The following is a 15,774-nucleotide window of genomic DNA, read 5'->3' as shown; positions in this document are numbered from 1 at the left end:
CAGTAAATCATTCTTCAGTGAACTATAAAATGTATGTGCTTTAATGTTTGAATTTATAAATTTTCTTCCCATTTTTATTTTTGATGTAAAAATCATTTATATATGCAGACTAAATTATCTTTTGAGTACATTTATAAACGTTTCTCGCGGTAAGACAATATTTCCAATCATACGCATCTTGCTTTTTCCCTCTTTTTGTTTTGCCAATAATTTCATTCTTCTTGTGACGTCACCTCCATACTAAAAAGATGTATAAATATATATAGTTTTTTTTTTTTTTTTTTAACACACACAATTTACATTTAATCGATCATCATTTATAGCAAATAAAGATATAACTCTATATCTTTTGGTTACCAATTTTGCTGTTACGTCTTTCCTAAATGCTTTCAAATTTTCCCTCGAAAGTATCTTGCCTCCAACAGCTGCTTGAATTGATATTTCAAACGATTGTCGTGGAATGATGTCCAAAAGTTTAGTACACATTCTTTTACCAACTTCTTTTGCTTTAGTACAGTGTACTATTGTACTTAATTCTTCTATTACTTTACCATTTAAAAGAATATTTAACTGAAAACAAAATAATCATTAATTATTAAATGACAATATATTCAATGAATTATTGTTACTTTTACCTTAACAATTTCTGAAACTTGATAATCATCATCTTCATAATCAAAACTAGCATATCCAGAAGTGATGGTTTTTAATTTATCGTGAAAATCAAGGACCACTTCATTTAATGGCATTGAAAATTTTAACAACGTTCTATTATTTCCGATATTTTGATTTAATTTTTCAATCGCACGCTTTTCAAGACATAAAGACATTATTGGTCCTATATATTCATCTATTTAAACATATGTATATTAATATATGCTAATAATAATATATATGTTAATTTTGATTTGAACAAAGATATACCTGGTGTTATAATAGTACCAATAATCATTGGTTCATAATATTCTTCTGTAATTTGTTTGTCAGGATAATCAATAGGATTATTGAAAACAACAATTTCACCTTTATACAGTGCTATATTTTTTTTTCCTATAATTTTGGCCTTGTATGTAACACCTGGTGCTGTAACTATTGGTTCTGCACCATATTCTTGCTCCAACCTCTGTATAAATACTTCCATGTGCAAAAGCCCTAAAAATCCCGCTCGCCAGCCACGTCCTAGTGCAGCACTAAAATTAATTAATAACTTAAGTATATAAACGTTTCATTTTATTGCATATCCGCTAAAATAATAAATACCTAGAACTTGGTACAACTTCCACGGCACTATCGTTTAAAATAAGTTTCTCAATCGCACTTTGTAATTTAATAAAATGTGATTGATCCATAGGATACACTCCTGCAAATACCATCGGTTTTACTACTTTAAATCCACCTATTGGTTCCACAGGATGACCTTTTTTGTATAAAGTATCCCCAATGTATGCTTCTTTGGAAGTTTTCATATTACACTTTATACTTCCAACTTCTCCAGCGAATCTATAAGTTATATATTTTCATTAAAATCATATATATTACATATTTAAAGGTACAAGAAAATATACACAAATAATGTCTTATACTTACAAAGTTTTAACATGTTCTTCCTCGGGTCTTAAAATTGCTAAATCTTTAACTTCATAAGACTTTTTGCTAGCAAAGGATATAATTTGTTCTCCAACAGATAAACTTCCATCCTTCACATAGATTAAAGAAACAGCACCTTTATATTTCTCATACCAACTATCAAATATAAGACCACGAAATGGTAAATTTCTATTTACAGGTGGAGGTGGAAGTCTTTTAAGTATAGCTTGTAATAATTCTTCAACTCCTGTACCTAACTTTGCAGATATTTTTAATACGTCGTTTCCCTTTATACCAAACAATGTTTCCAACTGTTTCTTTACTCTTTCAGGATCTGCAGCTGGTAAGTCTATTTTATTTATCACCGGTATTACTACAAGCTCTGTTTGAATAGCTAAATAATAATTAGCAACGGTTTGCGCTTGTACTCCATCATTTGCATCAACTAATAATACAACACCTTGACAAGCTGCTAATGAACGATATACCTCGGATGAGAAATCTACATGGCCTGGAGTATCTATCAAATTTAAAAGATAATTTTGTCCTTCGTATGAATATGTAAGAGAAGCGGTCTGAGCTTTAACCGTTATTCCACGTTCCTTTTCTACTTGCAATGTGTCTAATACTTGCTTGCCTGAATTCTTTTTAATGGCACCAGTCATTTCAAGTAGTCTATCAGCAAGGGTACTTTTACCATGATCAACATGAGCTATTATACTAAAATTACGAATATTTTCAATGGGTACTTCATTATTTTTTTCAACATTTTTATTCGTACTGTATGTTTCCTTTTGCATATATAAACATCTTCTAAAAGAATATATTATCATAATTATATTATATCTTAAAGTTTAAAGAAATCAATATCAAAAATAATTAACAAAAAAAAACTCTATTTTATAACCTATACTTACGTTCCATGTTTAATTTTTTCTGTATTATGGAATATATAATTAATTTGTAATCTATTTAAACGTTTTACAAAGTTACCGAATAACATTATAGAATAGAAAATAAATATACGTATATATATACATATGATGTATATATTTATATTATTTAATTCTAATTATTGACAATCAGATTCCATTGCATCTAAAGTCCATTGTAAATAGCATACTCTCTTCTAGGTTAATGAAAATTTTTTTCCTCTATTATTTGCTCAATAGAAAATACGTTTCCTAATTATTTTCTCACACTATTTTTTATTATTATCATTATTATTATTATTTTTCATTAATGTTTATAGAAACTAAAAAATATATTCATATTCTATAAGCAGCAAATATTTTAATATTATATTTGCCTCATATCGCGTAATTCTATGCAACTTTATGTAATTTTTTAATATTTTAAAGTTGCATCGTTTTTAATATAAAATGCAAAAAGTACCTTTCAATAAAAAGTTACATTACATAAAATACATAAATAAGAAAATGTCTGTACATATATGTATATATATGTATATATATCTAAACACATTAAAGAAAAAATTAAATAATTTTAAATTATAGCGCGCATAAATATGATTGAATATTCGGCCACCGGGTGGCGTTGTCAGCGGCGCGAAGCTCGGATCGATCGTATTAGAGCGATACATTTTTTTAAATAGATTAAGAAGAGTAGTCCTGTAATACGATATATACTTAAATTATTTTGGTACGTATAATATATAGAAATGGCTGATTTATCATTAGAAACTCAAAGAATAAGTAATTGATTTTACTGAAGAGTTATACGCCGAGTTTGAGGTCATACTCTTTTCTTTTTACCGCGTATACTTTAGATCGCTTAACGATTAGCGCTGCTCTGCAGCGACGTTGCCAGATTTCCACAGTCTATTTCATTTACGTATATGTGACGCGCGTGCGGACAAATGATACTCAATATTCGCGCTTTATTTACTGTTCATTTGTGAAATTTGACGACACGTGTATTAAAAAAAATTTTATTGGTCAACCTTCATCCTCTTTTAACAACAACAATTATATTCGTGAGTGTTTAATAATATCGTTTATACGTAACAATGACTCGACTACGAAGGCACAAATTTTGCTTGCCAATATTAATGACATCGGAAAAAATTGATTTTAATGATATGTAAAAATAGAACATTTCTTATACGTAAAGGTAGATTCTTTTAAAGAATAATAATCGATATATTTATCTAAGTACAAATAATCTAGTCGTAATATTAGTAATACTGTTGAATATTTAAAATTAAGTTGATACTAGGTTTCAAAACACGTGTAAGTTTTATATCAAATATTTAAATTTGTAGAGATTTTTATTAAAGGAATATTCATTTTATATTACATTTGGATTCATGTTATAGTATAGTTTTAATACGAATAAAGTCTTATTTATTTATTTTTAATATTTAATGAATGCCCGCATAAATGAAATATTAATAAGAAAAAAAGAAAAAAGAGAAAAAAATAAAGGGATAGATTTAGTTCGATCACGCGCCTTTATTTTCTGTAAACCCGCTTTTCCAAAGATCTCTTTGTAAACGGGGATAGATTTGGCAACAGCGCTTGCAATGTTACGCAAGGCAGCTGTAGTCAGCGCGTGTGTTTTTGTATTTGCAACGCGATGCACCGTGGGCCGGGCAAAAGCCAAGATGGCGGCAGCCGTGCTTGGCTAAACGCGTTTAGAATGGGCTTCTCAAATACATACCACAAAGATGCTTCGGCCTAAGCGTACGTTAAATTCAACGCATTGTGATTTCTTAGTTCACAGAATAAATATCTAACTTGTGGAGTTAGACGAGTGATGCTTACTTGGCGCGACATCTAATAAAAACCCGTAACGAGGGAAAAAAATTTTCATCTCGTCTACTCTATCAGAATTGCAGAAGGTTCCTTCGAAGGAGTATATCTTCATAGACGATCGTGTTCATCGTTTAATTATATTTTCATTTCTCATCGATAAACCGGAAAGGAAAAAGACATTTTTTCAATCATGGTAAGTTGTTAATGTCTTTTTTTGTAATATTTTCATTGTTCCATTCGCAACGACGCGCGCTTCTTATGCATGCGCTTTTTTCTCATAGCTTCATGAGAAAAACTAACCTAAGAATTTTTTGTATATCTTTTTTTATCATTCATTTTTTTATTCATTTATACCATAGATCGTTATACATTTACATTTTTTTTATTTTTTCATATTATTTTACTTACATTTTATAAAAATTCATAATTGTTTATACCGAAAACCGTTGTATTCTCTTCTTTTTTTTCCTTTTGCATATTCAAAAAATCTATTGTATTTTTTCATCACAAGTAAGTTCTTTTTTATAATTTATTGCGTTTATTAAAGTATTAATTTGTTTATTATTTTCTTGTTCTATATCAAAGTTGAATGGTTTCCTAAATATCTGTGATTTTGTTTAAATAATACTTTGTATAATTTGTTATTAATTAATATAAGTATATCATTATAATGGTCGATTCTATTCTTGTATAATTATTGCATGATTTATGTATTTAGGCAACGAAAAGATTTAAGGAAACAGTGAGCGACGATACAAGTGGTAGTGATTTCGATGATGATGAGGATCCTGATAAAATCGAAGTACCAGGTAAATTTCTTTTTTTTTTTATTCATAATTAGTTATATCTTTAATGATATAATATATCATTATTTAATGTTATAAATCTATTCTTTCTTCATAGGCGGTGGTAAAGATCTTGCAACTGCTGCTGGAATTGCAAATATTAAAGACGAAAAGCCTGCTGAAGTACCATCTAATGTTGCAAATAAAGGACAAGCTGCTACTAATGGTATGTTCATTGTAACAAATAAATTTCCTTACTTATCACTTTTGTTTATATACATAAACCAATGAATTTGTTACAAAAAAAAACTGTCACACAAAGTATTACTTGTGTAATATTTATTTGGCAGCGTTGAATCAAAAATTGAGTAACAAAATACCAGGTGGATTAGTAACTAAGACTGCACCACCAGGGTATGAAATGGTACGTGTGGGAGGATCACAAGGTACTCCCCCTAATTTTGTTGGTACCAACCAACTTAATCAGTTAGGTCAGTTAGGAGCTGGTGGGCCCTATAACTTTCCAGGTTTAGCAAGCCTTGCAGGATTCAACCCTGCAGCATTTTTACAGCAGAGTAAGTCTGTAATTGATTTGTCTTTTGCTAACCTGGGTATATTTCTTTGTTTAATTTCTTCTATTTTTTTTTTTTTCGAATATTTTATTATGTTATTTAAATATGTATATGATGCTTTTATGTAGATCTTATGATTCTTTAACCTGGATATATTTCTTTATTTAATTTCTTCTATTGTTTCTCTGTTATTTTATTATGTTATTCAAATATGTATCTGATGCTTTTTTATGTAGATCTTATAATTCTTTAGATGTTTAGAATAATTGTTTATTTAATGATATTACTACAGGTATGGACATGAATAATTTAATGGGAGGCTTCATGGGAATGGCTGGAATGAATATGGGCGGTGTCAATCCGTTCGTACAGTTTCTCAATCAAACTGGACTTCATCCAAATTGGTCTGCAGGTCTTTCTGGTAAGACTTAAATACTTTGTTATTAATGTTTCATATTACTCTTCTCTCGATTTATTATAATTATAATTATAATAAATAGGGAAAGGTGTATCACAATTATGGATGAATTCAGGTGATCCGACAAAGGTGGGCATGCAACCAACAATACCGGAAGAAGAAGAAGTAGATGACGAGGACATGGGTGTTGCTGAAACTTATGCTGACTATATGCCTACTAAACGTAAGCATGTTTTATTTTATTATTGATAATGAAAAATTCAAACAAGTTTTCTAACGAGTTTTAAATTTCAAATGTATAGTAAAACGTGGGCGTAAACATCCTGATCCAGTTGTTGAAACAGCATCATTATCCAGCGTAGAACCAACAGATGTTTGGTACGAACTTTCTATACCAGAAGAAACAATACGATCAGGAGCATTGTCTGCTCTTCAATTGGAATCAATTACTTATGCATCTCAGCAGCATGAACATCTTTTACCGGATGGTTCACGTGCTGGATTTCTTATTGGAGATGGAGCTGGTGTTGGTAAAGGACGAACTATAGCGGGTATTATATTCGAAAACCATTTAAAAAATAGGAAACGTGCCATTTGGGTATCCGTTTCTAATGATCTCAAATACGATGCTGAGCGTGATTTAAAAGACATTGGAGCATTGAAAATTGACGTACATGCGTTAAATAAGTTTAAATATGCTAAGATTTCTTCAGCTATTAATGGAAACGTTAAAAAAGGTGTAATATTTAGTACGTATTCGGCATTAATCGGTGAATCCTCACAAAGTGGAGGTAAATACAAAAGTAGATTAAAACAACTTTTGCAATGGTGCGGAGAAGATTTTGATGGATTAATTATATTTGATGAATGTCATCGTGCTAAAAATTTATGCCCCACTGGAAGTTCTAAACCAACTAAAACTGGTTTAACAGTATTGGAATTACAAAATAAATTGCCCAAAGCACGAGTAGTATATGCTAGTGCCACTGGTGCTTCTGAACCTCGCAACATGGCTTATATGGTACGATTAGGTATGTGGGGTGAAGGAACACCTTTTCCCGAATTCAATGATTTTATTACTGCAGTAGAGAAACGTGGAGTAGGTACAATGGAAATTGTAGCGATGGATATGAAATTAAGAGGGATGTACATTGCTCGGCAACTTAGTTTTCATGGGGTTGCTTTTAAAATCGAAGAAGTACCTTTGTCCAAGGATTTTACCAAAATTTATGATCACTCTGTAAGATTATGGGTAGAGGCTATGCAGAAATTCCAAGAAGCAGCCGAATTAATAGATGCTGAGAATCGTATGAAGAAAACAATGTGGGGTCAATTTTGGTCATCGCATCAACGCTTTTTTAAATATCTATGTATTGCTGCTAAAGTTAAGCATGCCGTTTCGGTAGCTCGAGAAGCTGTTAAATGTGGCAAATGTGTTGTTATCGGTTTGCAATCAACTGGTGAAGCACGTACTTTGGAACAACTTGAACGTGATGATGGAGAACTAAGTGATTTTGTTTCTACTGCTAAAGGAGTACTTCAAACTTTAGTGGAAAAACATTTTCCAGCGCCAAATCGTAATAGAATTCATCGTCTTCTCGGTTTGGATCTACCAAAAATGAATAAATTAGAAGAAGATTTTGTTGATGGGGCTGGTGGATCTGCTGGAGGAAGTAAAAGAAAACCAGTACGTCAAGCAGCTCAAAGAGCTTCTAAGAAAGTACGAGCATGGTCTTCTGAAGAAGAGATCACTGATGAAGAAAAGAATGGTGATCATAGTTCTGGTTCAGAATTTAAATTAAGTGGAACAGAAAGTGAAGATGACCATCGAACTGATGAGGAAAGTAATTTAAGTTCTGATTTTAATCCATTTTACAGTGACAGTGATTCTGACGTTGGTAAGTGTACAGAATTCGTACAGAATTAATGTAAAATATTTCAATTGATACTAACAAATATGACATAAGATTAATTTGTCTTTTTCAATAGATCCATGGGATAGGAGAAAGAAGAAGGGTGGCAAAAAACAAAAGAAACCAACAAAGAAACGCTTAAGTACACAGGACAAAATACAATCAATGTTGGAACACAAGACATCTAATAATAGGAATAAGCGTAACGGAGATACGGCAGCGACCGGAAATCATGGTAATGCATCTTCTTATAATCAAGGACCACCTCGAGATGCTATTGAACGTGCTTGTAGCATGAAAGAAGAATTATTAGCGCAAATAGAGGAGTTAGGAGAAAGGTTGCCACCTAATACGTTAGATCAATTGATCGACGAACTTGGTGGTCCAGAAAACGTTGCAGAAATGACTGGTAGAAAGGGTCGTGTTGTACAAACGGAAGACGGTGCAATACAATATGAATCTAGATCCGAAGTAGACGTTCCTTTAGAAACTCTTAACTTAACGGAAAAACAAAGGTAAATTTCATTATCATGTAGTAAAGACAAAATGTATTTAATTGTTATACGTTTTTTTTTTTTCTTTTTTTTTTTAATTTTTTTTTATTAGATTCATGGATGGTGAAAAAACGGTTGCGATCATTTCGGAAGCAGCTAGCAGTGGCATATCATTGCAAAGTGACAGACGTGCGAGAAATCAAATGCGTCGGGTACATATCACGCTTGAACTGCCATGGAGCGCAGATAGAGCAATACAACAGTTTGGTCGAACGCATCGTTCGAATCAAGTCAATGCTCCGGAATATATATTCCTTATTTCGGATCTTGCAGGAGAGAGACGATTTGCTTCGATCGTTGCGAAACGTCTCGAAAGTCTTGGTGCATTGACGCATGGAGATCGTAGAGCTACCGAAACGCGAGATCTTTCGCAATTTAATATCGACAACAAATACGGTCGATCGGCTCTCGAAGCAACGATGAAAACTATCATGGGGTAAGTAAACTTGCATTGTCATTGTCATTATTATATCCCTAAACTTTGTTGTTTTTTTTTTTTTTGCATGTTTTATTTATAATGTTGATTAAAATAATAGATACGAGCCACCATTGGTACCACCACCGCAAGATTATAATGGCGATTTCTTCAAAGATGTTGCGGATGCACTTGTGGGTGTAGGACTTATTTGTAATAGTGAAAATATGCCTGGAGTTCTTACTCTAGACAAAGATTACAATAACATGTCGAAATTCTTAAATCGTATTTTGGGAATGCCGGTTGATTTGCAAAATCGATTATTCAAATATTTCACCGACACTTTGAACGCCATTATTCTTCAAGCTAAGAAGACTGGACGTTTTGATATGGGTATTCTTGATCTTGGTACATCAGGAGAAAATGTTCGTAGAGTAAGACTTTATCGTTTCCTTCGAAAGCACGCAACTGGTACAGCACCAACTGAATTACACGTTGTGCATGTTGAACGTGGCATGAGTTGGACCGAAGCAATGGATCAATGGTCCAAATTAACTGGTGCCAAAGAAGGATTTTATTTAAGTCATCAAATAAGAAATGGTAAACAAACAGCTATTTTGGCAGTTGCTGTTGATATCGGTAAAAAGAAAAACGAAAGTAAAAAAGATCAGTTGTATATGGTTTACAGGTACGTTCAATATAAAGTAGTAGATAACGAAAATGAAATGTTTTCAACATGTATATAATATATATATATATATATATTTGTAGGCCGAATACCGGACTTCAATTACGTCAAGAAACGTTAGGTGAATTAGAGAAGAAATATAAAAAAGTTTCAACTGAAGAAGCAGAACCTCATTGGACGCAACAATATGAGGCATCCGTGGATACATGTTCGCACGCTTATTGGCGTGGCAATTGTAAAAATGTCACTCTTGGTATGGAGTGTGAAGTAGGATTACGAAGACGTTCTTATAACGTTTTAGCTGGTTCAGTTCTTAGCGTTTGGAGTCGCGTTGAAGGTGTACTTGCAGCACGATCTGGACATAATTCAAAGATGCAAGTTGTCCGATTGAGAACTGGTAAATTTTTATCTTCTCTCTCTATATTTCGAACAAGTCATATCAACATGATTATTTACTCTCTTTAATTAATTTCATATTTGCAGATGAAGGTTTGAAAATTGTAGGAACTCTTATTCCAAAATCTTGCATGGAAACCTTACGTCAAGCACTTTCATCAGATGCAGAAAATACTGAAGAATTAACATTTTGAATGCTTTAAGAACAAAAGGTATAAATAATTGTTAATCATTATCATGATAATTAAACATTACCATGCATTTTCTTGTTCATTTTTCTTACAGATAAGGATACAACCAATTAAATAATAGTGTTAAGTAAAAACATAATGAATGGGACGCATTAAAAGCATCGTGCAATGGTAAAGAACATGTTATTTGCACGAATCGAATTGACCTACCGTTAGAACATACCTAAAAGTAATGTGTTGGGAAGGTTAAACTGTACCACCCATCAGTGTTGTAATGTATTTTCGTCACAGATTTAGCATGACAAGTGAAATAAAAACTCGAGATAAGCTTTTCCGAGTTGATAGTCAAAGGACTGGATAAAAGGACTTGGCAGATATGTACTGTCATCACATATGTATTATTAAAAGAAATCTATCAAGTCCCGATTGTAAACCTTCTAATAGGATCTAATAGAATCTTCTTTAATTTTAATCGATGACTATAATTGAGTCGAATTCATATTATAATTATGTGAAATTTCCTTTTTTTCTTTCTTTTTTTTTTTTTTTTTTTTTTTTTTTTCCTCAATATCTTTCGTTAGGAATGATGACATTTTAGATTGGATCGTATCAACATATGTATAAATGTAATAATAAATTAGATTTCGTTTATCGTTAATTATTATAATTAAGAAAAGGTACATATTAAAATAATGAAATAAAATGATGTTATACATTTTATGTGTATTCGTATGAGAAAAAAATGTAATTTATTTATTTTAATTACTCGCAAATAAGAAAATAAGACGAGAGATAAACGTTTTTATGAAGATTAATTATTGATGATATGTGTTACGATCCAATTTATAAGAAAAAATGCGACTGATTAGTGAGAATAGCCCATAAAGGGCTAAAGAAATAATACTAACGCTGCATAAACTATTAGGACGGTTTATTTTTCACTCTCATTATCCGAGTATAAATGTATACGCAATTTTAAGTTTTATTTGATTGATAAGTCGAATCATTAATTAACACGAAAAAGAAAACAAAATATTATTGCTACCATCGCTATAGCTACCATTACTGTTATCACATTACCGCTATTACTATTAGTCGTAGATCTAGACTATAAAACCTATTATCAATATTACTACAATGTAGGGAGACAAGATAATAACGTATTGTATTACAGTGTAAGTTTGGCAACACGATGACTTGAAATAACAAAAATAACTTGCTGTACGATCAAAAATAACTTAGAAATTTTGGTCGTACAATAAATCATTGTCGAGTTATTTGAAGTCATCGTGTTATCAGATTCACCTTGTATAAGCGCCTTAGATTTTCCATATTTCATATTATTCAATAGACAAATATTTGTTTTCTGTATTGTTCTATTCGATTTCAATCAATCCCCAGTGTACATTTATTTTTAATTTTCTTTTTTTCTTTTTTAATCTAGTGACAATTACGTTAAATTTTAATATTAAATGGAAAATGAATAATGGCAAAATATATCATCTAGTCTCCCAACATTCTTCATATATTAATACTGTTTAGCATTAAAGAAAAATCTAGATTGAAACAGTACATACGATGATATATTTATATTCAAAAAATCGAAATGCAGTCATGCTATTAATGCATGAGATAGATGTTTGTTCCTTCGTTTGTTTGTTTGTTTGTTTGTATGCTTGTGAGAGAGAGAGAGAGAGAGTTATGGATGGGTGCTGAGAACAAAATGGATGTCGTATTCCATCTTCTCTTTACAAACAAAAAAGAAAATAATAATAATAATAAAAGTTTAGATTAAAATATGTAGAATATTTTAGAACCGTTAATAAAATCTTGAGTAGAATTCCAGGCAGAATGTTGTAACACAACTTTGAGAAGTAACATTTTTCTTGTGATATGGCATGAAACAATTGATGGATATCAACACTTCCTTATATCCAGGGTCTCCCTTGCAGTAATGCGTAATATTTCAAGTAGCGCTTACAAAAGTTCTTCGTTTCTACGAATACACTATATATTGCATTTATAAACAAATAATTATGTGAAAGACATGATTAACAGTATAGAAAGAAAAACAAACAAAAAAGACAAATTCAAAAGCAGCACCTTTTTTCGTAGAAAGAAAATATTTGATGGAGTTATTATTTTTTAAATTTGAAAATTTTAATTAATATATTCATATCAGGATTTCAAGATTGTAAGATACAGAAAAAAAAATTTCTTCAAAGATTTGCTCAAAAAAAAAAGAAAAAGAAGAAAAAGAAGAAAAAAAAGATTCTAGGTAGTTGTTGTAACTACGTGCAGAAAAATGTAAATAATATATTTAAAGTATATATGAAAACATTTTTTTATTACCGGATAATACGTGCATCTTTATATTGAATATTTTTACAATTCTTGTGTTTGAGTTCCTATTGAAAAAAAAAAAAAAAGAAATTATTAATAAAAGAAAGATAAAGTCAAAGTATAATTTATAAATGTGGTATTTAGTATACGTGGAAACAGATACTGCACTTATTGAAATGACTTCTTTCGTAGCGTGCTGTGTTTTCATGGGCTTACACATAGGAGAATCGATGAGCTATGCGTGTCTTGTATGTCTCTGCTGTGAGGATATCTGCTGATGTATGTGTGTGCGTATGTGTGACACGTGCATATGAAAGTGTCTCTTACATGTAAATCAATACATTATAAAAAAAAAAAAAAAGAAAAAAATATCAATGATTAATTTGGATATAAAGCCTGATTATAATTCTATTGTATGAAAATTATATCTGAACATCACTGTATATCATATTATTTATCTGTCAGTATAAGAAATCATTTTGTAGTGAAATGTATACTTTTAATTATTTAATAATTTGCTTATAATATTAGTATATATTATCTTAAAAATTCTTTAAAACTAACCGAAAATACGTTTTTCAAGTACAAAAAGCTTTTAAGAGTTGCAGAAATTCGGACATTTCCATGTTCCCTTGCTTTTCAAATATACAGAGTGTCTTGTAAAATGAATATTGAAGTGAACATATGAAAAGGGTTGATTTTAAAACTTCTATTAATTAAACAGAGAACTACAAGCCCTACAAATATGAAACCCTTTTTCCTAACACTCTGTATATATATATATATACATATAAATATATATTATAAAGAGAGGTAGGTAACTAAAAGTATTATTCAAAAGCAAAGCATATACATTTTCGTACGTATTTGAACTATATAATACAAAGATGAATTAATAATGAACAATCAAATACATTTATATAGAAAAATTGTATAAAAGTAAAAAGATTGTTTATCATAATTCTAATCAACAGTTTAGATATTTATATATATTCATTGAGAGTGTGTTAAACGTAACAATGATTCGTTAATTCCATTAAAATGTATCTTTGACTTATTTGATACAAATCTGTTACATTTTTTAGAAAAAGAAAAAAGAAAGAAAATTTCGACAAATATGTAATTTAGGAAATGTATTTACAAAATGCATATAACATTAACTTTCAAATTCTAGCTTAAATATACTTTTCTCTCAAATTTCTATTTATAAATAAGGATATTTTAAAATATTGTATTTCTTGTCTCTCATAGGATTTCAATATAATTTAGTACATGGATAATATACAAAAGATATATATATATATATATATATAATATATAAAAATTGATTAACCATGCTAAGACCCATAATGTTTATTTTTTAACATATATTAATTTCATATATAATTTATTGAACGCGTGAATCGCAATATTTGTTTAAACGATGCACACACATTTAATACATTTGGTATAAAAAAAAAAAAAAGAAAACTGTACAATGCAATAATTTTGCCAATGTAATTGTTAATCATAACAATCTTTCTCTCAGTCACACATTATTCTCATTCATTAGAGCATTCAAATATACTTACAACTTTCTTGTAATTTCTACATGTTTTTTAGTAACTATTATACATATATAGTTATTTCTGTCAACCATTTTAATGTTTCTTTCAATGGAATTAACTTTTAACGGGTGTGGAAGTATTTTCTTATGCATTTGTCGTTCAGTAAAATGCATACAAGAGCATAAGGAACGTACAGAATCCAACGATGACTCCAAGAATTAATGAATCTCGTCTTTTCCTTAAATTAATTCTTTGTATCAGACTACTCACTGCTGGAAATCGATTAGAAATGTCATTAAATCTAGTCTGTATACGTTTGAATGCTTGTCTTTGAGTAATTAAATGTTCTCGTGTTTCCATCGCTATACTTATTTGATCATTGATCAAGCGGTCAGAACTACAAATTGAAATGATAATATAAATATTAGTAGAATAAATTCCTTACGTAATTACATGTAGCATGTGTATGTAGATTTACTTACTTATGAATATGTTGATTTTCTTTCAAATACATTTCTCTACGGTTTAATCCAGATGTTGTTTTGTAATTGCTAAAAAAAAAAAACAAAAAAGCGTATTATACAAAAGCATTGTACATGAAACACATTTATAAAAGAAAAAAATAATGTGTGATGCAGCACATACTCTATTTCCTTCCGTACACTACCCAAGAGATCTTCACGATCTTTTCTAATAGCAAAATTGTTTCTAATTTTACTAAATTCCAATTTATAATCTTTTAATATTTCCTTATGACGTTGCATGGTGTGTAACATAGCTGCTCCATTTGGTTGCAATTCGCTCATTTTCTCATTAACGGTAAATAACTTAAAAAAAACAATAAAAAATATTTACAATAATATAATACTTTGTATACACAATAACAAATGACAAATTGCTTACTTTAGTTAATAATGTTTCTATTTCCAAGGCCATGTTTTCAAACACATGTTCTTCATCTAAAAGTGGAACCTCGTCTGGTGTTACATTTTTAGAACGTGTGTTTACACCTAATTTGCTAAACGCTACAAGCTTTGCATCGATTTCATTTTCTAAGTGTCTCGCCTGCTTTCTTAGATCTATAAATAAATTTCCTTTTATTGTAACAATTTGTGTGGTCGTGGAAGATAAAAAATAATACACAATTTAACATATATCATAATGCAAGGACAATAGAAACTCTAATTTGTTATAAAAAGTCATATGTCACCTTATATATTTATTATATTATTAATTATATATATATATATATCTAATGCGTATATATGTATAATATACAAATGTTTATAATTAATCTAATAAGAATACCTTCCCAATCAATTGCATCTAAAGTACTACTAGCCATTTGTTTTTCTAATTGTAACCACAATTTTTAACAACACATGCCACATTAACTATTTGTTGATTATTTTCACAAATTACGTTATAATTGTACTAGATGACTAAGATATATTTATATCACGAAAGAGACAACACTTATTACGAATTTATTGTAATAATTTCATTTAATGTTTTAACGTTATGCGCGGTTATGAAAAATCATCGTATTTTAAGTAGCATACAGCGCATCATAGTGTCAATGGACGGA

General features: G+C 30.1%; 3 protein-coding genes across 4 annotated transcripts; 1 reads left to right on the top strand and 2 right to left on the bottom strand.

The window, feature by feature from the left end:
* Nucleotides 1–18: 18 nt before the first annotated feature.
* On the bottom strand, nt 19–2,957 carry waw (Translation factor waclaw). The gene is made up of 7 exons (XM_015333421.2): nt 2,505–2,957; nt 1,588–2,400; nt 1,261–1,500; nt 925–1,190; nt 636–850; nt 358–570; nt 19–240 (listed from the first exon to the last, which is right to left on the bottom strand). Exons 1-7 carry the CDS (start codon nt 2,588–2,590, stop codon nt 115–117), a joined length of 1,959 nt encoding a protein of 652 aa, XP_015188907.2. The 5' UTR covers nt 2,591–2,957; the 3' UTR covers nt 19–114.
* A 492-nt stretch (nt 2,958–3,449) lies between these two features.
* sno (Protein strawberry notch) lies at nt 3,450–13,129 on the top strand. Of its 2 annotated transcripts, XM_015333418.2 has the most exons (14): nt 3,450–3,583; nt 4,326–4,557; nt 5,083–5,173; nt 5,268–5,375; nt 5,500–5,724; nt 6,014–6,142; nt 6,222–6,362; nt 6,442–8,037; nt 8,129–8,567; nt 8,659–9,042; nt 9,143–9,709; nt 9,793–10,106; nt 10,193–10,317; nt 10,391–13,129. In XM_015333418.2, exons 2-13 carry the CDS (start codon nt 4,555–4,557, stop codon nt 10,297–10,299), a joined length of 4,104 nt encoding a protein of 1,367 aa, XP_015188904.1. In that variant the 5' UTR covers nt 3,450–3,583; nt 4,326–4,554; the 3' UTR covers nt 10,300–10,317; nt 10,391–13,129. The 2 variants fall into 2 exon arrangements, with proteins under 2 accessions (XP_015188904.1, XP_089028576.1); XM_089172450.1 differs by lacking the exon at nt 3,450–3,583 and having other exon boundaries at nt 4,178–4,557; nt 6,255–6,362.
* Nucleotides 12,712–15,751, bottom strand: Gos28 (golgi SNAP receptor complex member Gos28). The gene is made up of 5 exons (XM_015333443.2): nt 15,495–15,751; nt 15,090–15,265; nt 14,832–15,013; nt 14,669–14,737; nt 12,712–14,583 (listed from the first exon to the last, which is right to left on the bottom strand). Exons 1-5 carry the CDS (start codon nt 15,529–15,531, stop codon nt 14,346–14,348), a joined length of 702 nt encoding a protein of 233 aa, XP_015188929.1. The 5' UTR covers nt 15,532–15,751; the 3' UTR covers nt 12,712–14,345.
* Between the last annotated feature and the right edge of the window lie 23 nt (nt 15,752–15,774).

Source organism: Polistes dominula, unplaced genomic scaffold, assembly GCF_049000335.1.
Source record: "Polistes dominula isolate Pdom_NZ unplaced genomic scaffold, Pdom_raw_medaka contig_74, whole genome shotgun sequence".
Taxonomy (NCBI): Eukaryota; Metazoa; Arthropoda; class Insecta; order Hymenoptera; family Vespidae; genus Polistes; species Polistes dominula.
The sequence above is the reverse complement of the archived record's forward strand: the minus strand, read 5'-3'. Positions and strand labels throughout refer to the sequence as shown.